The 21,790-nt window shown below is 43.7% G+C and overlaps 1 protein-coding gene across 7 annotated transcripts in view; it reads left to right on the top strand.

The window, feature by feature from the left end:
• Window positions 1–21,505, top strand: part of DCAF1 (DDB1 and CUL4 associated factor 1) — an 83,762-nt gene extending 62,257 nt beyond the window's left edge. For 4 of the 7 annotated variants that reach the window (XM_012560109.2, XM_023727078.1, XM_023727099.1 and 1 more), the window contains 7 exons: window positions 67–300; window positions 959–1,052; window positions 1,451–1,555; window positions 1,770–1,843; window positions 2,376–2,477; window positions 15,671–15,923; window positions 20,528–21,505. In XM_012560109.2, coding sequence (XP_012415563.1) covers window positions 67–300; window positions 959–1,052; window positions 1,451–1,555; window positions 1,770–1,843; window positions 2,376–2,477; window positions 15,671–15,923; window positions 20,528–20,586 — 921 coding nt within the window. In that variant the 3' untranslated portion in view covers window positions 20,587–21,505. Of the gene's footprint in view, window positions 1–66; window positions 301–958; window positions 1,053–1,450; window positions 1,556–1,769; window positions 1,844–2,375; window positions 2,478–15,670; window positions 15,924–18,520 lie in introns of those variants that run through there. The other 3 variants (XR_002823240.1, XM_023727087.1, XM_023727092.1) reach the window with 3 other exon arrangements.
• Window positions 21,506–21,790: the final 285 nt, after the last annotated feature.

Below are 21,790 nucleotides of genomic sequence, written 5' to 3'. Positions count from 1 at the left end.
TCTCTTTGAATTGGTCACCAGATGCATTGGTCTGATTTTTCTCTCCCTACCCCTTCTTCTCTAAAGATTTATGATATTCAGACTGGCAACAAGCTGTTGACTCTGTTTAACCCAGATCTTGCCAACAACTACAAGAGGAACTGTGCCACCTTTAATCCTACAGATGATCTTGTCTTAAATGATGGCGTCCTCTGGGATGTCCGCTCTGCACAGGCCATCCACAAGTTTGACAAGTTCAACATGAACATCAGTGGTGTTTTCCATCCGAATGGTCTGGAGGTCATCATTAATACTGAGATTGTATCCTTTATATGAATGTCTTTCTTTCCATTGGTTTATTTAAAAAAAAATTTTTTTTTTTTTTTTTTAATTTGTTTTATCTTTCCACCAATACTTGGTTAAAGTATCCACACAGGTAATGATAGGGTGCCTTCTCTTTTGGAAGAGAAGTTTGTGAATCTACAGTGGACTCTTGTAGACTTCGGTCTACAATCCTTATGGTAGATTGCTGTGATGATATCAATGTGCACATTTTCTCTGTATTGGGAAGAGTGACCAGACTTCTTCTGTCCCTACCCTACCCCCATCCCCCCGCCCCCCACTTTCCCAAGTGGAGAATTGAATGTTATTTATTTTCAAAAGGCTTTTACTTTGCTCTATAGAAATCAATTGCTAGAAGTAAGAGTAAAATGAAGGGCTGCCATTCAGAGGAAGGGAGCTCATGTAGCTTTCATTATCTGAGGATACAGTAGGATATTTTCTGGGATATTATTCAATAATATGTATTCTACATGCTTTTATTTTACCTTGATCTCATCAGCTTTTCTGTCTTGTAAATGGAGGGCCTATACTGATCAGCATCAATACCTGGTAGGAAAAATAAAGTGATGTTTCAGAATGTCCCCCACGAGGTTATTTAAGAAGTTTTCTGTAATTTCCTTGACCATTGCCCTCCTAGTGGGACCTCCGCACTTTCCATCTTTTACACACAGTTCCTGCTCTGGATCAGTGCCGCGTGGTGTTCAACCACACAGGGACAGTGATGTATGGAGGTAATAAAGCTTTTACTTTTCTTCATTATTCTCCTTTTCTCTTTTTTCCTCTTTCACTTAATTTGATATTTTTTGGAAGTATCTGTCATTTGTGAGTTTGAAAGAAGGATAAAATGATTGTACAAATGGTGACAAAAGAGAAGATGAAAATATTTAAACCTTCACCTGTAATACTCGTTAGGGGCTAGACAAGAGGCAGAGGATACTGTTTGCCACGATTGCAGGGATATGCAGGGAGGATGCTTTGCGGAACTGACTGGATGCAGAATGAATTTATTACAGGGAAACTCACCAAAGTCTTGATTGACCATTAACATTTTCTGCACTTGTAAATAGGAGATGTTTCAGATTCTAATGGTGTTTTGTCCCCCTCCATCCCTCTCTGCCTCCCCAACTAGCTATGTTGCAGGCAGACGATGAAGATGACTTAATGGAAGAAAGGATGAAAAGCCCTTTTGGGTCATCCTTCCGAACATTTAATGCAACTGACTACAAACCTATAGGTGAGCATCAAGGGGCAGACATTGATCATTTTGTCATGTTTGGTGTTCATTATTTAAGCTCTTCTGTTTTCTGAGAGGACTGCAGTGTTCATTGAAAAGCAGAGAAATTATGGAAATAGTTATGAAAAATCACCTTGAATTCCTTTAGAGGAAACGAAAGCTTTAAGGTCACAGCAATGGTCCAATTCCGAGTCTTGTCACATCTGTTTTCCAGCCACCATTGATGTGAAGCGGAATATCTTTGACCTGTGCACAGACACCAAAGACTGCTATCTCGCTGTCATTGAGGTAAAGGGTGTTTGTAGAAGCCCTGCTCTTTGGTTCTGATATTTAGGATCATTTTCAAATTGTTCTATAGGCATTTTGTCTGTTACAAGATGTGCTCTAAAGTCAGTACATTCCTCATGGTAGATTATTGTGACAGTAGCCTACCTGTTCGATGGGATTTGGGAAATACAAAGAACAAGAGAAATCACAAGAAAGTCCCAATATAAGACAGCTTGGAGCATCCCATATCCTGTACCCTGGACTCACTGCTGTCCCTGTGTCAGAGGAGTCCATCTCTCTTCAGAGCAAGACAGCTGGGTCCCCAGGATGGTGGTCTCTCATGTGCCTCTCTCTCCACTGCCCAAGCCTTCTCATCTTATTTTTCTTTCCCTTTCTGTGTCCTGGACATAACATTTTCAGAATCAGATCAAGAATTTGGGGTATCAGAAGCTTTAGAAGTTTCAGGGTCAAGGTTTGTGAGTCTCAGAGCTGAGGTGTGGCTGTGGGCCTTCTGAAAGCTAATTGCTCCTGGGCACTGGGTGTTCTATTTCAGAACCAAGGCAGCATGGACTCCCTGAACATGGACACGGTGTGCAGACTGTATGAAGTGGGCAGGCAGCGTCTGGCAGAGGATGAGGATGAAGAGGAGGACCAGGTCAGTGGTTTTTGAGATTTCTTTCTGCTGTGATTATGATGCTCTTCTGCTCTTCGCTGTCGGGGTTTTTTAAGATTAGCCTTTGCTACTTGCTGCCGTATTCTGAAGGCCTGTCATGTGCCCTTGATCACTGAAACTCAGAAAGAAGAAAGCAAATTTTTGTTATTACAAAACCTTAACCAATACCTGATGGTCCTGTGAGCTCTGTTCGTAGATTAATTTGCAGGTTCCTAGTCTTTGATTTTGTGCCAGAGATTTCCTTGAGTCTCCTTTGTACCAGTGATCTATTCTGGTTTTAGGATAAGCACTCCCATACTCCGATGTCAGTACAAAGCAGAAAAGTCACTCTACTGAGAAGGATTGTAGAACTAGCCTGTCCTTTATAAAGTTCTGGTTTGCATTTTCTCAGTTTTATAGCATAGTCTATTTTCAGAGTAATGGAGCAGAGCTTAGAGGTAGAGAGAAGGTTTTTTTTTTATTTTTAAAATTTTCCAAGTTTCATTTATTTAGAGAGAATTGTAATTCAGTTGAGGAAAACCCCAGCAGTGTTTACTCTTCATTACTATGCCAGTAGCTCACCTCTCTAGATTTCCTTCTTGCACTTATTGTCAAGACCACATTGCTTAGGTTTTTGAAAAGTGTACAAATCAGTGATTTTTCAGTAAATTTACAGAGTTGTAGAACCATCACCACTGACCAATTTTAGAACATTTCTGTTACCCCAAAAAGTTCTCTTTATCCATTTGTAGTCATTCCCTCAGCTCCAGGCAACTACTAATCTACTTCATGTGGTAGAGAAATGATTCTGAGTTTTTTGAGAAATTAAACATTTATAAAATCTGGGTAGATATTATCATGTCCCACAGAATCTTAGCTTTTTCCTTTTTGTCTTATCTAGTGCTGCTATAACAGAAATACCATGAATGGGTGGCTTTAACAAACAGACATTTATTTTCTCACAGTTTAGGAGACTAGAAGTCCAAATTCAGGGGGCCGGCTCTAGGGGAAGGCTCTCTTTCTCTGTAGGCTCTGGAGGAAGGTCCTTGTCTCTTTGAGCTTCTGCTCTGGATGATCTTTATGTGACTTGGCATCTCTCTTCCCCAGTCACTGTTTCTCTCACTTGCTTGTTTAATCTCTCTTACATCTCGAAAGAGATTGACTCAAGGCACACCCCATACTAATCCTGCCTCATTAACATACAGACAACCCATTCCCAAATGGGATTATAACCACAGGCATAAAACCAAAAAAAAACCAAACCCATTGCCCTTGAGTTGATTCCGACTCACAGTGACCCTATAAGACAGAGTAGAACTGCCCCATAGGGTTTCCAAGGAGCACCTGGTGGATTCAAACTGCCTGCCTTTTGGTTAGCAGCCATAGCTCTTAACCACTACGCCACCAGGGTTTCCAAACCACCGGCATAGAGGCTAGGATTTATAACACGTATTTTTGGGGGACACAATTCAATCCATAACATTCCACCCTTTGGTCCCCAAAAACTCATGTCCTTGCCACATGCAAAATACATTTTACCCCATCACATATTCCAGAAATCTTAAATCAGCTCCAGGTTCATCTGAATCAAATATGGATGAGACATTAAGTGTATTCCATCTAAGGCAAAATTCCTCTTCATCTGTGAACCTGTGAAATCTAGAATACAAGTTGTTGGTTTCCAAAGTACAATGGTGGAACAGGGACAAGGTAGACATTTCCATTACAAATGGAATAAATTGGAGAGAAAGAAGGGATAAAGGACACCAAGCAAGTTCAAAACGCAGCAGAACAATTTACATTAGCTCTCAAGGATGAAAATAATCTCTGTTCTCTGAGACCATCTAGGCAATGGCCCTGCCCTCCAGACTCTGAGTGTTGGCCATGCTGTCTGGATTCTGTGTGGAGGCCTCTGATCCCTCGGCTTCAGTTCCACCTTCCAGGCCCACTGGGACATCAACTCTGCTCCCTTGGCTTTGGGCGGCCCCGTTTTCCTGGTCCATCAGAGTGGCAACCCCACCCCCTCAGCCCCGGGAGGCCCCATTCTTTTGCGGCAGCCCCATCCCCTCAGTTTTGGGCAGTGACCCCCATCCTCTTGGCCAAACTGAATCGCAGCTCTGGAACCAAGTTGTTGAAGACCTGACTCTTTGAAACCTAGCCCCACCCTTTGAGACCGAGGTAGCTCTGCTTCCCTTGCTCCTGCCAACAGTTATGCTGATCTCTGAGTTGCTCCAGGGATGGTCCTGTCCTTTTCTTGGAGGACAAAAGATGTAGCTCCTTTGACCTGTTTCCTGCCTGTAGAATTCCAAGAGGCAGACAGCATTCTTTCCTTTCATTCTTTCTGTGTCCCCTTTAGTCTAAACTGATGGGTATTCTGCTGTGGTAGTTGGTTAGATCTGTCAGTCACAGGCTTAATCTCTTTAACAAAAGATTGTGTGGGCATATCCTTGGTGAACGTTCCTAGGACACGTGTCCTTAGTTTGTACAACTGAGTTTGCATTTTGCACAGTTCTTTTTTTTTTTTTTTTTTTTGCACAATTCTTTTTTAAGTCCATCTCTTTTCTTGTGTATTTTACTATAAGCGGCAAGGAGAAACCACGCGACCCCTTTAAGATCTTGCTTAGAAATTTCTTCATCTAAATATCCAAGTTCATCACTTATAAGTTCTGCCTTCCACCAAACATTTGAACGATATCTAGACAAGCTCTTTGCCACTGCATAAAAAGCATCGTCCAATCACACGTTCATCATTTTCTTTTAAAGTCTCACTGGAAGCACATTTAATGTCCACATTTCTATCAACTTTGTTACTGGCGCCATATGTATTCTCTAAGACTATAGAGACTGTCTCTGTGCTTCTCCTCACTTTCTTCTGAGCCCTCACCAGAATTGCCTTTGATGTCCATAATTCTACCAACAGTCTCTTCAAGGCAATCTAGGCCTTTACTATTAGGCACCTTAAAATTCTTCCAGGCACCACCCATTACCCAGTTCAGAAACCACTTCCACAATTTAGTTGTCTGTTAGAGCAGCACGTCACTTCTGATACCACCTTCTGTCTTAGTTACTTGGTGCTGCTGTAACAAATACCATAAGTGAGTGGCTTTAACAAACAAGTTTATTTTCTCACAGTTTAGGAGACTAGGAAGTCCAAATTCAGGGTGCTAGCTCTAGGGGAAGGCTGTCTTTCTCTGCCAGCTCTGGAGGAAGGTCCTTGTCTCTTTGAGCTTCTGCTCCTGGGTGATCTTCATGTAGTTTGGCATCTCTCATCCCCCATCACTGCTTTTCTCTCTTGCTTGTTTAATCTCTTTTACATCTCAAAAGAGATTGACTCAAGACACACCTTACACTAATCCTGTGTCATTAACTAACAAAGACAATACATTCTCCCAAATGAGATTATAACCACTGGCATAGAGGCTAGGATTTACAACACATTATTTTGGGGGAACACCTGTAATCCGTAATGCTTTCAATAGGGAATTTTAATTGTGGTTGTCTTATGCTGGACGCTTGCCTGTGTGGTGTATCAGTTTTGGTTCTAAAGAGTTTCTCAATCTGCTGAGTGGCGGCTCTCACCCACGTTCTCTTTCTGAGGAGTACATTCTCCAGGCCAGATTCTTTTGTCTTGTTTTCTGAGAAATAGTTATTGCGAGGTGAGTAATAATAAAGTTGAAAATGAATGTGATTAAGATTTGATTTTCTTTTGTTTCAGATATTAAAGCAGGTAAAATGTCTTTTTTCCTAGATCTTAGTTTTATGTCTTCTTTTTTTCCCCACTGGTGGTGTTTAGTCTCGGTGTTCCACCTCCTCTTTAAGGGCATAGAGGTGCTCTGGGTAATGGGAGGTATCTTAGTCATCTAATGCTACTATAACAGAAATACCACAAGTGGATGGCTTTTAACAAAGAGAAATCTATTCTCTCAGTCTAGTAGGCTAGAAGTCCAAACTCAAGGCATCAGCTCTTAGGGGACGCCTTTCTCTGTCTGTCAGCTCTGGAGGAAGGTCTTTGTGGTGCATTAGTCTTCCCTTGGTCTGGGAGCATCTCAGCACAGGAACCTGAGGTCAAAAGGACACACTTTGTTCCCAGCACTGATTTCTTGGTGGTATGAGGTCCCTGTGTCTCTCTGCTCACTTCTCTCTCTTATATGTCAAAAGAGATTGGCTTAAGATACTACCTAATCTTGTAGACCTCATCAATATAACTTCTGTGAATCCATCTTATTACGTCATATTGATAGCATTTACAACACACAGGGAAATCACATCAGATGATAAAATGGTAGACAATCATACGATACTGGGAATCATGACCTAGCCAAGTTGACAGACATTTTTGGGGGACATAATCCGTGACAAGAGGGGATGGCATCATGAGATGAGAAGAGGCTGGCTTCTCTCTGCTTCCATTGCCACAGTCTCACCCTCATCTGTCCCCTCCTCTTTGGTAAACGATTCTCAATGTTTAGGGCTGATAGAATAGCTTTCTGTTAGCATCCTTCCCAAATAGCTTGTACTTAAAATTTGAAAGAATTCTTTAAAGACACAAAGAAAATTGTAATTTTGTAAATGTTATTGGATGCTAGTCTAATACTATGGGCAAACAGTGTTTGGTTGTCTCTAACAGAACTTAGTAGTGACTAAGCAAGGGTATTTTGTTGTGTCACTTGGTATTCAGGAGTGTGTCGCACTGCCTAGCTTTTCAGGTATGAGCATGTAGTTTATCCTCTAGATGGAATTCTTCTTGAATACTGTATCCCCTGGGACCAGAAGGATAAAACAGACTCAGCTAAAAATCCCTTGCGTGTGCTTTCTTGGTCTCCACTGTTCCTGCTGATGTCTTCCCACTGGCTAAGCATGCGTTTTATTAGAGCTTAGAGATGCCTCGACCCTCAAAAACGGTTTCTGAGCAGAGTGAGGAAAGGAGAGTCTCTGTACATACGCGAGGCAGGTGCTCACTGTTGGCTTGGCTGCTTCCTGACCCAGAAGCACTGTGTGTTTGGTGCTTCCGTCTGAGGGAGGGCACTTTCCTAGTCCTCTCTCTTCCGTGCACACAGATGGACAAGGGTAGCAATGGTCCTTGTTGAATACCATGGGAATATTATTTTGTAAAGAACTATATTGAAAATTACATTTTTAAAACACCATATTTATTATAAAGAACAATCAGACTCCAGAGTTTGAGAGCACTTCATCAGATGCCCACAGGGATTTCCTAGTGTAGAAGGATTTCCTGTAATGCTTTCCAGGTCATGGCCTGGAGGGGCTTCGGGATCTTCTTGGCATCATGGGTGAGAGGAGCCGGCAGTGTTTAAAGCTCATGTGTGTTAGGAGGTACGGGTAAGAGGGAGGGGTCTGAAGATGCCTTTCAGATGGACACTTGATATCTTTGCTTCATTTCTGACATGGATGTCAGTGTTTTCTTGAGTACTGTACTGTTTAACTTGCACGTATTGCTAGTCTTTTTTTTATACCAGAGCTCGCAAGTGGTATTAGATCCTCCATACTTTATGTGGTTGACTTGAGTGGGTTTCTTACTAGTGTCTCTTACTTCCTTATAGTACCTTAGATGCTGTCCTCCCACTTTTAATGTATACTCTTTTCCATTTCAGCTACTATGCAACAAGATATGTAGTTTATCCTTGAGTAGGTATAGAAGGTGTGGTTGTCAAACCATTTGTACCTTAACTGGTACAGGTGGCTACAGACCATCCCATCCTCTGTGGGTTCACTTACTCAGTACCGGGCTTCACTTCTGCCTCAGGCTTCTCAGATGTTACATGTTGACCTGTAAATCTGAAGCAAAGTGGATTTATTTTATCAACACCGTTATCCTACTTTCCCACATCTTTGCAGTTTATGAGGCAGTGGGCAGTAGTCATCCTTGGGTAACCATCACTAGGCTCTGTATGATGCCGTATGTCCATCTTTGAGAGGGAAGGTCAACAAAAGGAAAGCTAGGATTATCTTAGACACCTTGGGAGCCGGAAGGTCCTTCTGTGGGTTGGCCTTGTTCTTCGTGCATACATGGAGCAAATGGTGAGAGTGAAGGCACTGGAGATGGGTGGCTGGCTGTGGAAGCAGGGGACTGCTAGAGGGAACAAGGTCAGTGCTCCTCCCCCATCAGCTCCCTGCTTCCAGGGAGGCTTGGGTCAAGGAAAAGATTGACTGATTCTCTTTCTGTGGTTCTGCTTAACTTTCTTTCTGAGCGGTTAGGGGAGAAAGATATTAAAAAAGGTATTAGGGTGGTGGTTAAAACTTCTGACTCTCTTGTCTGGGAAGAAAAACATGGCTACGTCGGGATGGACCGCCAAGACCGAAGGGGCAGGCTCAGCAGGGCCCCACTGGGTGGCTCTGGGACACAGTCTACAGAAGAGCATAAAAGCTTTCTAGCTCTGACATGACTAGGTGTCCGGGTGGATCTGCGCTGTGGGAGACTTAGTATTGCTTCTTGATTCTTGGGATCCAGGCACATTTCCCTGCAGCAGTAACCCCACAGTCCTCTGGTCACTGGGTGCTTGTCATGTTTGGAGGACACCCATTAGAGAACTGCTTGTATGCACAAGCTTCTGCGTTGCCAGTCTTAATTTAGAGATCTTTCAGGTGGTATAATGCCATATCTATTTAAGTAAGTCTCCTTTGTAACCTTAATTCTGTTGGTTTCCACGCCCTTCTTGAGTCTTGCAGTGGTGTTTTGCTGTATTTACTATTTCCGTCTGATTTCTCCCCACTGCCTCTTTCTGTGCCAGTATGATTTTTTTTTCCTCTTACTTTCCTTTGTATGCTTCACCTGATTTTAAAACCAGATACTTTTCATTTTCATATGAATCATTTGTTATTCAAAGTTTTCTCCTAGTCTAGATATCTGCTCTCAGGTCTTCTCAGATGTTCCAGGTATGTCTTCTATGGCCAGGGATGTAGGCACCTGTGACCAACACCTTTGAATTTGCCTTTTCACTTCAGCAGAGTAAACTCAAAAGCTTAAGTGGTCAGGCAGCATCTGATCAAATGGTCCAGCATAAAGTGTCAGCATAAATGATCATTACTTATTTATTTACTTAAACAGCTTTATTGAGATATAATTTATACTCCATAAGAATGAGTGTCTTTTGCCTTTGTGTTTAAATAAACTTGGAGATCAACAGGAAGGAACTTGAGCACTATATTGGTGAATGAAACATACTCATTGTATTTGACAGCCACAAATATTTGGTCTGCTAATCTGCCTACCTTCAGACATTTGATGATAGCAGAGCTAAGCCAATCACCTGTCAGAATGCCTATTCATTGTAATTTAGTACCCATGTGTTGTTTTTAAAAATCACTTCAGTCAACTTTGATGTTGACTTTTAGGAAAATGGAAAAACCAAAGATTAATAATGGATCATTGGTCCTAGATTTTGAAAAGCCAGTACATTTCAGCTAGTTGTAGTTAACCTTAAATTTATACAAACCTCAACAAGGGAACAACACTCTCTTTTCTCCACTCCACTTTGGAATCTGGGACACACTGTGAGCTGTGCTTCCTGTGTGTTCTCCGCTGCCTAGAAGCGGCTGGTAAGCATCTTTGCTGGTTACACACCTGCTGCTCGTCTGCTCAGGGCCGAACGTGGTGACTCCCCAGAGGCCCTTGTTTTTCCTTATAAAATTTAACATGTGTGTGAGTTCGACTCTGCCAGTGACGAGAGGAGAATGCAAATTTTATGACCCTGAAATGAACCTATATACCTTTTTTTTAAAAATCTGTCTCACTTTTTGTTGTTTTGAGAACATACACAGCAGAACAAACACCAATTCAACAATATTTACTTGTACGGCTCAGTGACATTGATTACATTCAAGTTGTGCAGCCATTCTTAACCCTTCTTTTCTGAACTGTTCCTCCCCCATTAACATAAACTCACTGCCCCTTAAGTTTCCTATCTAATCTTTGGGGTTGCTGTTGTCAGTTTGATCCCATATAGATAGTTCTTAAGAATCTATAGCTTTTAAAGACAGTTAACACCAGAAACAAGAGTTAAAAGGGGAAGCAGGAGTTTGAATTTTGCAAAAAGATGACATGTTGAAATATCAAGACAGAAGGTTCAGGTTTGAATTAAACATTTTTTTGTTTGTTTTTTAAAAGCTCTCCTAGTTTTTACATTCTGTTCTTGAAGTAGGACTAGAGTTGGGTCTATGACTAAGAGATTGGTCATATTTTTGAAGAAAATACAGACTAAAAGGCTATTTCTCTTGAAAAATACGTATTCAAGAAGAATTTTGAATGATCTGGAAAATGCTTTACTAATAAAAAAATCAAATGCCTGTCATAAAATAAATCTTGAATTATCTACTGGGAAAGCATATAGAGTTATTCTGTTTAAATCCTAAAGAATGAGACAATTTGATGTAGCAGAGAAGGTCAGAGGGCATACTCAGATTTACCATGTTGGTTGTCATCAATGTATCTTTGTGGACAAGCGTATATTGCTACAGAAAAGTAGAACTTTAGAACTGGCAGGTACTTTAGAGATCATCTTGTAGTGTAGTTCTTATGAGGGGTGCACTTTACAATTCTGAGGAGCCTTTCCAACATCCACCTGTGTGAACGTGATCTGTAAAAATTCTTCCGTCAGTCTGGGCCCTGGGTGGGGTTTAGGCATGCGTGTTTTGGAAAAAAGTTTTCTCAGTTGATTCTGATAGTGACACCTGATTAAGAGTGACTTATTTAAGTCACACCTTATTTAATTAGACCACCTCATTTAGATTCAGAGAAGTTGGGATGTGATAGATGTTCAGTAAATGGTCGTTGCTTTGTTGTAATTCTGTAATGTGGGCAGCAGTGGAGAACCCCTGTGGACTTTTGATCCAGGATGGCTCAAGACTGTACAAAGTGGGAGAGACTGGAGCTGGCAGAGAAAGGACACGGGAAGGAGCGCTGGGGATTCCAGATTTGTGGGACACAACAGTTGATGGGATGTGAAGCCATGGAAATAGGAGAAGTGAAAGATAAGTTTGAGATTTTGACCTGGTAACTGGGGAGAAGTGTGAAAGAGGTTCTAGGTTTAGGGGTGATTTGAGTTCAGTTCTGGAATTACCGGATTTTAAACTTTGTGGTACAGGTGGATAAAAACCAGTTGCCATTGAGCTGACTGACTCATGACCACCCCATGTATGTCAGTAGAATTGTACTCCACAGGGTTTCCAGTGACTGATTTTTCAGAAGGAGATCACCAGGCCTTTCTTCTGAGGAGCCTCTGGGTGGACTTGAGCTGCCAACCTTTTGGTTAGTAGCTGAACAGGTTAACTGTTTGCACCATTGAGGGACCTAGAGCTTTCTACTAATGAGACTTCAAGGTTTATGAATGAGAGGAAATATGAAGGCAGACATAAAAGTTGGAGGCACCCGTATGCCTAGAGGAAGAGAACTGGAAGAGACCAAGGAAGGATCTGGCAGTAGCACAGTGTGGAAGCCAGGGTTGCTTGGTGTCAGTCACTGCAGAGAGCCAGAGCTGGAGAAGCGGCAAGAGGCCTCAGGGTTGGCCATTCAGGACTTCATGTTTCTTTAGGAGGGTTTCCGTAATTGTAATAAGAATAATAAATGAACACTTGATGAACCCTTAATATATACCAGGCACTTTCCAAAGATCTCATATACATATATGTACACCTATTTTTTTCCCTTTTTATCCCAATAACAACCCCATGAGGCTAAATAAATTGCCCAAGGTTGATGACAGTGCTGGTGGAGTTTGGGTTCAGCTTAGGCAGCCTGGCTCCAGGGCATACACCCTTGACTACAGCAGTATGGGCAGAAGCCATGCTTCCAAGTGTTAGAGGAAGAGAGCGTGAGCGAGTGAGGCTCTGGATGCCAGGAATAGGGCTTAGGCCACCCTTCTCAAAACCCTATAGGTGGAAGGAATTGGAAGTTTGGGTAGATTGAAAAGGTGTTAGGTTTCAGGGAGCTCAACCTCTTTGCATAGAAGGAGCCAGTAGAGTGAGGGTGCATGGAGTGGGGACAAAGAAGGTGCACCTGTGTTAACAAGGTCCCATGGTGGACTGAGGCCCAGAGCAGGAGGTGACATCAGGGCAGCCAAGGGAGCTCATGCCAGCTCACCTGACCTCTGTAAAGGTGGGCAGGTAGGCCATCTGCAGGGGTTTGGGCCTTTGGGTAATCGTGATATCAGCTTAGGGTAGAATGGAGGTAAGGGAGTGACATTTGTCACTAGAAAGTCTTGTATATGCACCACACAGTGCTCAACACAGTGTGTCACAGACAGAACAGACGTGGAAACTGTTGTTAACAGAGCTAGCTGTACGAATAGCTTACTACAGTGGTAGCTCTGTCAGACAGTGATGAACACTGTGGTGCATGTAGTACACTATTCAGTACAGATGTGGGACACGGTGTTTAACAGTTGTGATAAAGAGATACGTGGAAATTTACTGGTAGTTTTAATTTAAAATGGCCCTGCCCCGAATTCCTCTGATTTGGTTTCTAAGCTCTAAAATAAGTCTTAGAGAATTAAAAATAAAAAACAAAACAATATTCCTACATCCAAAACATCATCTAAATATTGCTGGAGTTAAGATTCTAACCAAATTTGTTTAATTGTTTTTGCCTTTTCTGGCCTCTCACTCATGGAAGCTTTACTCTTTAGATATGGAGGAGAGGGGCTCATGCTGCCAGCCAGGTACTTGAACCAAGAGAGAACGCTCCTAAAATTGTCTCCTACAGTCTCTTTGGGGGTCAACCACAGGATGAGATTCTGCCACAGCATTTTGGACAGGTCTCATGAACCTCTGTTTCATGATCAAATTTCAGATTTAAAATTTACGAAGTGAGTTTATAGCCGAATCCATGTGTGGCGTAGTCACGTTAAACCAGCACTGGCCACTAAGCACTGAGTATAGATGGGGACGCGATGGGCTCTACCTGGGGTTCAGGCAGCTCTCTCCTCTGTACTTATTTTCCCTCCCTGTCCCAATCACATACAATGTCCTTACGCCATCCGGGGTGAATACACATACACCTATGTCTTCTGCTACAAGAGTAAGTAAAGGGTAGGTTTGTAGGCTACTAGGAGGATTTGGAATGGTATCTGTAGTTCAGAGCTCACACCCCAGTTGACCTATTTTCCAGAATTGCTCTTAATTTGGAAGCTTTTTTGCTCAGTTCTCCCTGATCACTAAAGTTGGATGATGTTTTTAGAAATGAAAGAGAACTGGTTAATAAATGTCTGTTCGAACAGTTTAACTTTTTACATACTCACTCAACTGTAGAGCTTTAAAAGTTGTGATCTTAACTTTAATATAGTTGTAGTCCATAAAGGCTTAAGTGACACAGGGTCCTGGATACTGACTTCTTTAATGTATGTACTTGTTTTTAAAGGTGGTACTTTGTTAATGGATTAGAGCTAATTAAAAAACCCGTTGCTGTCCAGTCGATTCTGACTCATAGAGACTCTATAGGACAGAGTAGAACTGCCCTATAGGGCTTCCAATGATGTAAATCTTTATGGAAGCAGACTGCCACGTCTTTCTCCCACAGGGCGGCTGGCGGGTTTGAACCACCGACCTTTCAGTTAGCAGCTGAGTGCCCTAACCGCTGTACCACCAGGGCTCCCTTAGAGCTAATTAGGGCATGAAAGTATGCCTGGAAAAAAGGGCAAAAGTTGTAATCTGGTAAGCGGTGATTTTGGATTATTTTCCCTGAATTTTGTACGCACTGATGTGCTTGTAGGGGCTGTGAGTTTGCCCCCGCCTCATTTTACCATTGCTGCCTCCAGGCACTCTTGACTCCTTTCCTTGTAGGTAGTGTGTGGTCAGGGCTGTGGCATCATGGTCTCAGGCCATCACGTGTGCATTCACACACACATACACACACGCTGCCACAAAACCTGCTACGGCCCGTATATACACCTGTGCAAGCGTTCGGATGACTGTGTTTAAAGGGGTCAATTTTTCCCATATAGCTGCCAGAAATTGTTGAAAAATCTTAAGTCACTGACTGGATAAAGTCTCTAAAGGTGGTTCCACAATTATGGAAAGTCTGTAAAGCAGAGCCTCTCTCCTGGATGAGGCAGTTGCATCACAGCTGTAGAATACAGTGGCTGGGTAATCTCAGATGTTTTGTTTTTTAAGCAAATGAAAGGCAGTAACACCTCCCCCCTCCCCCTTTTTAATTTATAATGTTTTTTTCTGTCTTGATTTTTAGTAGGCCGATGTATTAAATAAAATTATATCTTACCGTAGTAGGAATTGGATTCCTTTTACTTTGGCAAGGCTCAGTTGATGTTTGAGCAGAAGGATTAAGTGACTGAATCTTGATACACGTACTTGGGGAATCCTGTCATCTTTATCAAAGCAGTGAGGCGTCTTTGTGCCCTCTCCCACTTGGAGGGAAACAATTTGGATTCTAGTGCAAAGTTGAAATCTGTGGGAAGATGCCAGAATGTATCATTTACAAAGCCGAGAGTACCTAGAACAAAGTACTTCACTGGTTGTCTGGTAATTTTCCTGCCTTTGGGAAGTTCTCTTAAGAATGGAAGGATGGACAATATCTCTAGCATAACTTTTGGTTTTGGCTTGGAACAGAAAATGTGGGTTATCTGTTAGTGTTTATATTGTAGGGTCTATTTTGTTGCAATGCTCATATGCTCGATGGTTACGGTAGCGTTGTTGGGGGTTTACCACTTCTTGGTTACAAGAGCAAGGGCAAGAACGTGAAGGGCTTAGGAGCTGAGGACTCAGCAGTTGTGCTCTTCAGTTTTGTTAAAGCATTGCTTTTTAGATTCTAGGTAGAAGCTTCTGCTGTAGCAATTCCACTGATTTCACTTGGTTTGGTTGATGCAGGAGAGGAAGGAGAGCCCTCTCGGGTTCCTTATTACTTAACCAGGAACCCAGAATGTTGATGGCAGAGACCTGTATGAAGTGAGTTGTCCACTTCCTTGGATAAGGGCTGCATGAGCAGTGCTGCCTTTGTGGAAGGACCAGTAATCCTTGTCTCAGGGGTGCTTTGACTGTCTTTGGGGACACATTTGCCTGTCTTAGCCATCACTGACGAGACCGCTGGCCTGTGAAGTCTGTGCTAACCTTAGGTGACCACCCTCTTTATTGATGCTTTCCTCCCCGTCCTTTCGGGAAAGACTCACTACGTGGCCCTTGTGGGTGCGGCTTCTGTATGTGTCCTAATGGACCTCACGCTTTCTCACCAGGAAGAGGAAGAGCAGGAGGAAGAAGATGACGACGAAGATGATGACGACACTGATGATCTAGATGAGCTCGACACTGACCAGCTGCTGGAGGCGGAGCTGGAGGAAGACGACAACAACGAGAACGCAGGGGAGGATGGGGACAATGACTTCTCTCCCTCTGATGAGGAGCTAGCAAACCTGCTAGAGGAGGGAGAGGACGGGGAGGAGGAGGACTCTGATGCAGACGAGGAGGTGGAACTGATCCTGGGGGACAGTAAGTACAGGGCGGACCACCAGGCTAAGCCTGGGCAGCGCCCGGGAGAGGCCCCTTCTCTTGGGCCAGCCCAACTCAGAGGGCAGCACAGCAGGGTTCTGTGCCCCTGGCTGAGGACTCTCCACTCCCAGCCCCTTGAGGAAAAACAGGCTGTCATCTCTGATCCTCTGCTCGCCCATCCGATGTGTAAGCAATTGGCTGTCACCTGTTATCTTTAGAGCAGGGGTGGGCAGACTTTCTACAAAGAGCCAGGCAGTAAAATTTTAGGCTTTGCAGGCCATATGGTCTCCGTTGTAGCTACTCAGCTCACCGATGTAGCACAAAAGCTGCCATAGACAGTAAGTAAATGAGTGAATGTGGCTGTGTTCCAGTGCAGTTTTTACAAAAACAGGTGGCAGGCTAGATTTGGGCCTTGGGCCATAGTTTGTGCCTTAGAACGGAAGGCCAAAGTATGGTTCTCCCCAAGGGGCAGAGTTAAAATCAGTCAGGATGTTCCTCATGGGCATTGTACCTGTTCCTTTCTAAAGTGATACAGAAATAAAGTCCCACAGTGGAGGTGTCCTTTCCTGTCTCCTTTTGACTAATCCCCCTTAAAAGTCCAGGGGACAAGTGTTTCCTTTGGTTTCTGTTTTGCTCACTTCCTATTTTTCCCCCTTTCTTATTCCAAGTTATGAAGAACGAACCTCCAGTTTCTATAGCAATTTCGCATCAGGACAGTTTTGACTGTTCCATGTCTCTGACTTTGCTGATGATCCTGAATAAATGAGCGAGTAGACCTGAGTCTGCTCGCTCTGCAGCTGCACTTTGTACGTCTCAAGAGGACCTGTCCGCAGCATCACTGTGGGACATGTCACTAGTGACAGACTCATGGCTGCTCTGGACCTGTTTCTTCCTAGTGCCGCCTTGCCTGATGGGAGTAATCCCTGTGATATCTAGCCAGTTTTCCTGTAGCTAACCCAGCTAGCATCTAACCTCCAGAGGAGGTAGTGTGTCTAAAACGGTAGTCATTAACCACCTGTGCCTACTTAATCAAATTAAAAATTCAGTTCCTCAATTTCATGGCCACATTTCAAACGCTCAGTAGCCACATGTGGCTGCCATATTGGACAGCACAGATACAGAACATTTCCATCATCACAAAAAATTCTTTGCTGCTGGTGTGTGCCCAATGAATGCCAGGCTGCTTCGTAATGGATGCTTTTTTTAAAAAATTCCGGTAAAATGTATGTAACAGAATTTACTATTTTAACTGTACAATTTGACTGGCATTAGTTACAGTCACAATATTGTGTAACCATCACGACTGTCTATTTCCAAACTTTTTTATCGCCCCAAACAGAAAGTCCGTACCCAATAAGCAATAACTGCCCATTCCGCATTCCCCTCTCCCCCCACAGCCCCTGGCAACCACTAATCTACTTTCTGTCTCTAGTAATTTGCCTCTTCTGGACATTTCATATAAATAGCATCATCCAGTATGTGGCCTTGTGTGTCTGGCTTTGTCACTTAGCATAGTGTTTTCAGGGTTCGTCCATGTTACAGCTTGTGTCAATCAGTACTTTGTTTTTATGACCAAATAATATTCCCTTGTGTATATGTACCATATTTTGTTTATCCATCCATTGATGGACATTTGGGTTGTTTTCACTTTTGGTGGTGGGAGAAAGTATATGTATATATGAATGTGCATGTGTGTGGTGGAGGGAGGGCAGGTGGCAGTATATATTTTATACATGTATATACATATATATAAAAGATTCTCCTGTTCCACAGTAACCTGAATCCATTTTCTTTGGGATAAATCTTATACATGTTTCCAGCCCTCAAGCTTGATGGCTAGCTGGCCTAGGGGAGACTTTCTGACATAAGTCCTCTTTCCAAAGCTGTTTTCTGGAGATGCTCTGTGGAGCTGGGGGGAGTGTTCCTAGCTGCCGTCTGCTGTTTATCTGCTTCCATTGCTCCATACTAGTAGTAGGACTAGTATGGCCTTGTTGGCCATAGAGACTAAGGGGCAAGGGACACGCTACAGTACCGGTGGGAATGACAGGCCAAGTTTTACCAAAGCTTTCTGTCATATGTGAGTACTGAGATATGGGTCCCAAGGTCTACCTCCTTTAGTTACAGGTCAGTACACTGGCTAGGAGGGCCAGCAAGCAGCAGTCCAGCCTGGGGTGGGGCCCCTGATGGAAGAGAGTGTCACTCTGATTTTTCATTCTTAATTTGAATATAAAGCCACCAAAATTTGGATTTTTTTCTTTAAAACTACAGCCTCCTTTTAACCTTCACCTTTAGCTTAGGAAATTCTTTCTCTCAAGCCCAAGAAGTAGTCTGGGAAACTTTTAATTCTATCAGTCATGAGAATGCTGCCAGTTTAACTTAGGTGGGAATCTTGTATGATGTGAAAATGCCCAGTAGATGACAACTTGGCGGCATTTCAGCTTGGACTCTATAGTTCAGGTGGAGACTTAAAGGCAGCATCTGCAGTGTGACCTCCACTGCTCTGTGCTGGGAGGAGATGGGCAGCAGCAGCTCTCCGTATAGCAGACAGTGTCTGCACCCTTGGTTTGCTAATATTTTGTCTCTCACTAATCCTCTAGAGTCATAGCTCTTAACCTTGTTGGGGTTATGGAGCCCTTTTAGGATATGACGAAAGCCTTTGAGACTACGGAGAACCACACCCAGATGCCTGTACATCACTTTGCATGGTGTCCAAGGGCTCCAGGTACAGACCCCACCCTAGGAAGAGAAACATCTTGACTCCAAAGTTGTGTTTCTCTGTTCCAGTTAAAAAAGAAAAAAAAAACCAAAAACCTGAAAAATGCCACACCACGTTAAACCCTGCAGGGATTATTCCATCCTAGACTACCTTTGCCTCAGAGGGCCTGGGATTGGGTCTCTTCAGCACTGGGAAGATGAGAAAAGGCTAATAAGGAAGCCAGAGAGAGGAGTCCTACCACCTGACCCCCGGAGGGTTGTCAGTGCCCAAGCCCTGAAGGCTTTCTCGCACATTGAGCCCGACACTTATTTGCTTAAAGAAGATTGTGCTGTGATCCTCATTAAGCTACATTTATAGTCCTTAGATGCGATGCAGAGCTGCTAAGACTCTTAGCTCTTAATAGCGATGTAACTGTGGTCAGACAGGGCTCAGGTAGGTGGGTCTGCCATAGAAAACAGGTGAACCTCCAGTGTGGGCCCAGGACCTGTGCTCGGCTCTGGGCAGGGGCGCCCCTTCCCCACTGGCACTTCCTCCTGGAGATCTTGAAGCAAAAAGTTGGTGAGGCCTAGTTTGTACCTGCTTTGTCGTGTGCTGGTTTGGTCTTTGATTTCTCCCTGCTGGCTTCTCGCCCTCACCAACAGTCAGGCTGTGCTCATGCCCATTCAGTCCCAGGAACAGTGCTTTCTCCCAGGCATCTCATTTGCTTACTTTCAGGACTTTATGTCACTGCCGTGGTTTTCTTGGTTTTACCTTAACCATTTCCCTTGTCTTCCTGAAGGAGATGGTAGTGAATGAAGGGAAGGTCTGTGAACACGGATTGCTCCTCCTCATCTTTCCCAAGTTCATTCTCTCAGGTGTCTGGGAAAGGCTGATGAGGGTCTTTAGCACCAGTGGCTGCCCTCTCCGCATGGGAGCCCCAGAGCCTGTGGGCCCTTGCAAGGCTCCACCTCAGGGCTTGTCCACCCACTTCCTTGGGGACCTTATTAAAATCCAGATTCACAGCTGCCTGGTCTGAGTAATCAGAGTGGACACCAAGGTCTTTCTCTTCCACTCAGCAGATATTGGAGTTTTACGAGCTAGGTATCGTGTTTCTCTCCAATTCTAATCGGCTGCACATGATGTAGCTACGTCATTTTGAGGATTCTTTTTGCCACCACCTAGTTTTAACTGTTAATGGATCCTTCCAGAGGTTAATGTGTTCCGTTCAGTGCCTGAGGCAGATGGCCAAGCAGAGGGCTCCTCGTGTGGCAGGCACAGTGCCCCTTGCAGAACTGCTCAGCTGCTCCCTGCTGGCCTCCCACATAGAGTTTCTGGACAGTTTCTTCTGTGGTATGGCTGCCAGCTGGCTGGTACCTTTCTGGAAATTTACTCCCTGCAGGTTACATTCAGGAATGAATCCTAGGTGGACTGTATCGCTGCTTTTGTGAGGTCTTCTAAGGAAAGGAGAAAGGAATGGCTAAGGAGCTTAAGATAAATCTCTTGCCTTTGCTTTGGCCCAGCGGCCTTTTCCCCTGAGGTCAAGCAGGCCCAACCGACTCCAGAGGCCAAGGGCCGTTGGCGCTCACTCAGTGCTCCCCTCAGCAGCCATTCTGAGTAGGTCCTCCTGGTCCCAGCAGGTCTCACAGGCAGGAAGAGCAGCCTCCAGGAGGCAGAAGGCACCATGCCCAGGTCCTTTGAAAGGTGAGAGCAGGAGGTCCCAGGGGCGATCACTGGTACCAGAAACAGGTATATTCTCCAGAGCTAGCTCCAAGGAGTTAATTGGTGTTATTTTCTTCTTTCTGGAAGCGGATAATTAACCTCGCTCAGGCATAAGTGTCTGTGGTGCTTCCTTTCTGAAAGCGTCCTGTCAGCCCAGTGTATGACCTCTCTCCCTCCTCTTACCTTTCAGCTGACAGCTCCGACAACTCCGATTTGGAAGATGACATCATCTTATCTCTGAACGAGTGAGAGGCCATCACCACGTGGAAGAGTCTTCGCAAGTGGGGAAACTGAGTCAAGTGAATTCAGAACACCTCCCCTTCCCTTCCCTCAGGGCTGTTTGTCTTTTAAGGAACTGCATGCCCCAAATTCAGAGGGTTATGGCTTACAGAGTCTCATTTGAATCTGAGGGTCCTTCCAAAAACAGTACCGCCACAGAAAGACAACAGGGTTAGGCCCTATTCGGCTTCACCATTCCCCCTCCTCGGATGGACACTTATTTTCTCAAGGGGGAAAAAAAAAAAACATGTCTCTGGGGCTATTTCACAATATATTTTCTTTGTATAATGTTCTTTACTTAAAGAACAAGAGATAGTTTTTTAAAAAACTTAAAAAAACAAAAAAACAAACAGGCATTTATAACCGAGGGTATGAACTTATATCCACCAGGTCTCTTGTCCCTACACTTCATTTTCTGTGGGAGAAAATGATGTCTAAAGAACAATAGAGGCATTTTTACATATTTAAATGAACAGGAAAATCGTGGTTTCTTAAATTGATAAGGATTAAGACTATTTTATTATAAATGTAATATATGATTTTTTTACCCCATTTGAGTGCCTCCCATGCTGTCAGGTGGTCTCCTCCATGCCGGAGGCGGGAGGAAGTCACTACTGTTGCCGAGGAAACGCATAAAGGCACCACCTTCAAAGCTAGGGGGCACAAGGGCATCATGGATGTTGGTTTTGTGGAGTTGAGGGAACTTAGGAGATATAAGTTCACTCCCTTTATTTTTCTTTGTGATTTCAGTTTTTCAAAAATCTTTTTTTCTTCCCTTTCTCCCCAATGTGGAAATTAAAAATCAAAGGCCTTTTTCTTTAATGTAAAGTGTATTTATTTAAAAAAAACAAAACCAAAAAAAAAAAACAAAATAAACTACAAGTCTGTCTTTGTTTGTGGCCTTTCCCTGTTCTCTTTTACCAAAGGGGTGTGGCCTCTCCACGCAGTGTCCAGCCAAGAGGGTGGACCAGGAGGGAGATGTGTTCTGCCCAAATAAAGCCTCAGGGAGAACAGGAGCGGAGTCACAGTGTTTGCCTTTGGTATGCAGCTCTCCACTGGGGCGCACCTGCCTTGAGAGACGCTGTCAGGGAGCAGCCTGTGGGGCTGAGGAAGGTGCCCAGGCCCTTGTCCACTGTGGACACAGCCCTGTTCTGAAGTGAGGTGGCAGCTCGAA

This window comes from Trichechus manatus, unplaced genomic scaffold (assembly GCF_000243295.1).
Source record: "Trichechus manatus latirostris isolate Lorelei unplaced genomic scaffold, TriManLat1.0 scaffold00001, whole genome shotgun sequence".
In the NCBI taxonomy this organism is placed as follows: domain Eukaryota; kingdom Metazoa; phylum Chordata; class Mammalia; order Sirenia; family Trichechidae; genus Trichechus; species Trichechus manatus.
The sequence above is the reverse complement of the archived record's forward strand: the minus strand, read 5'-3'. Positions and strand labels throughout refer to the sequence as shown.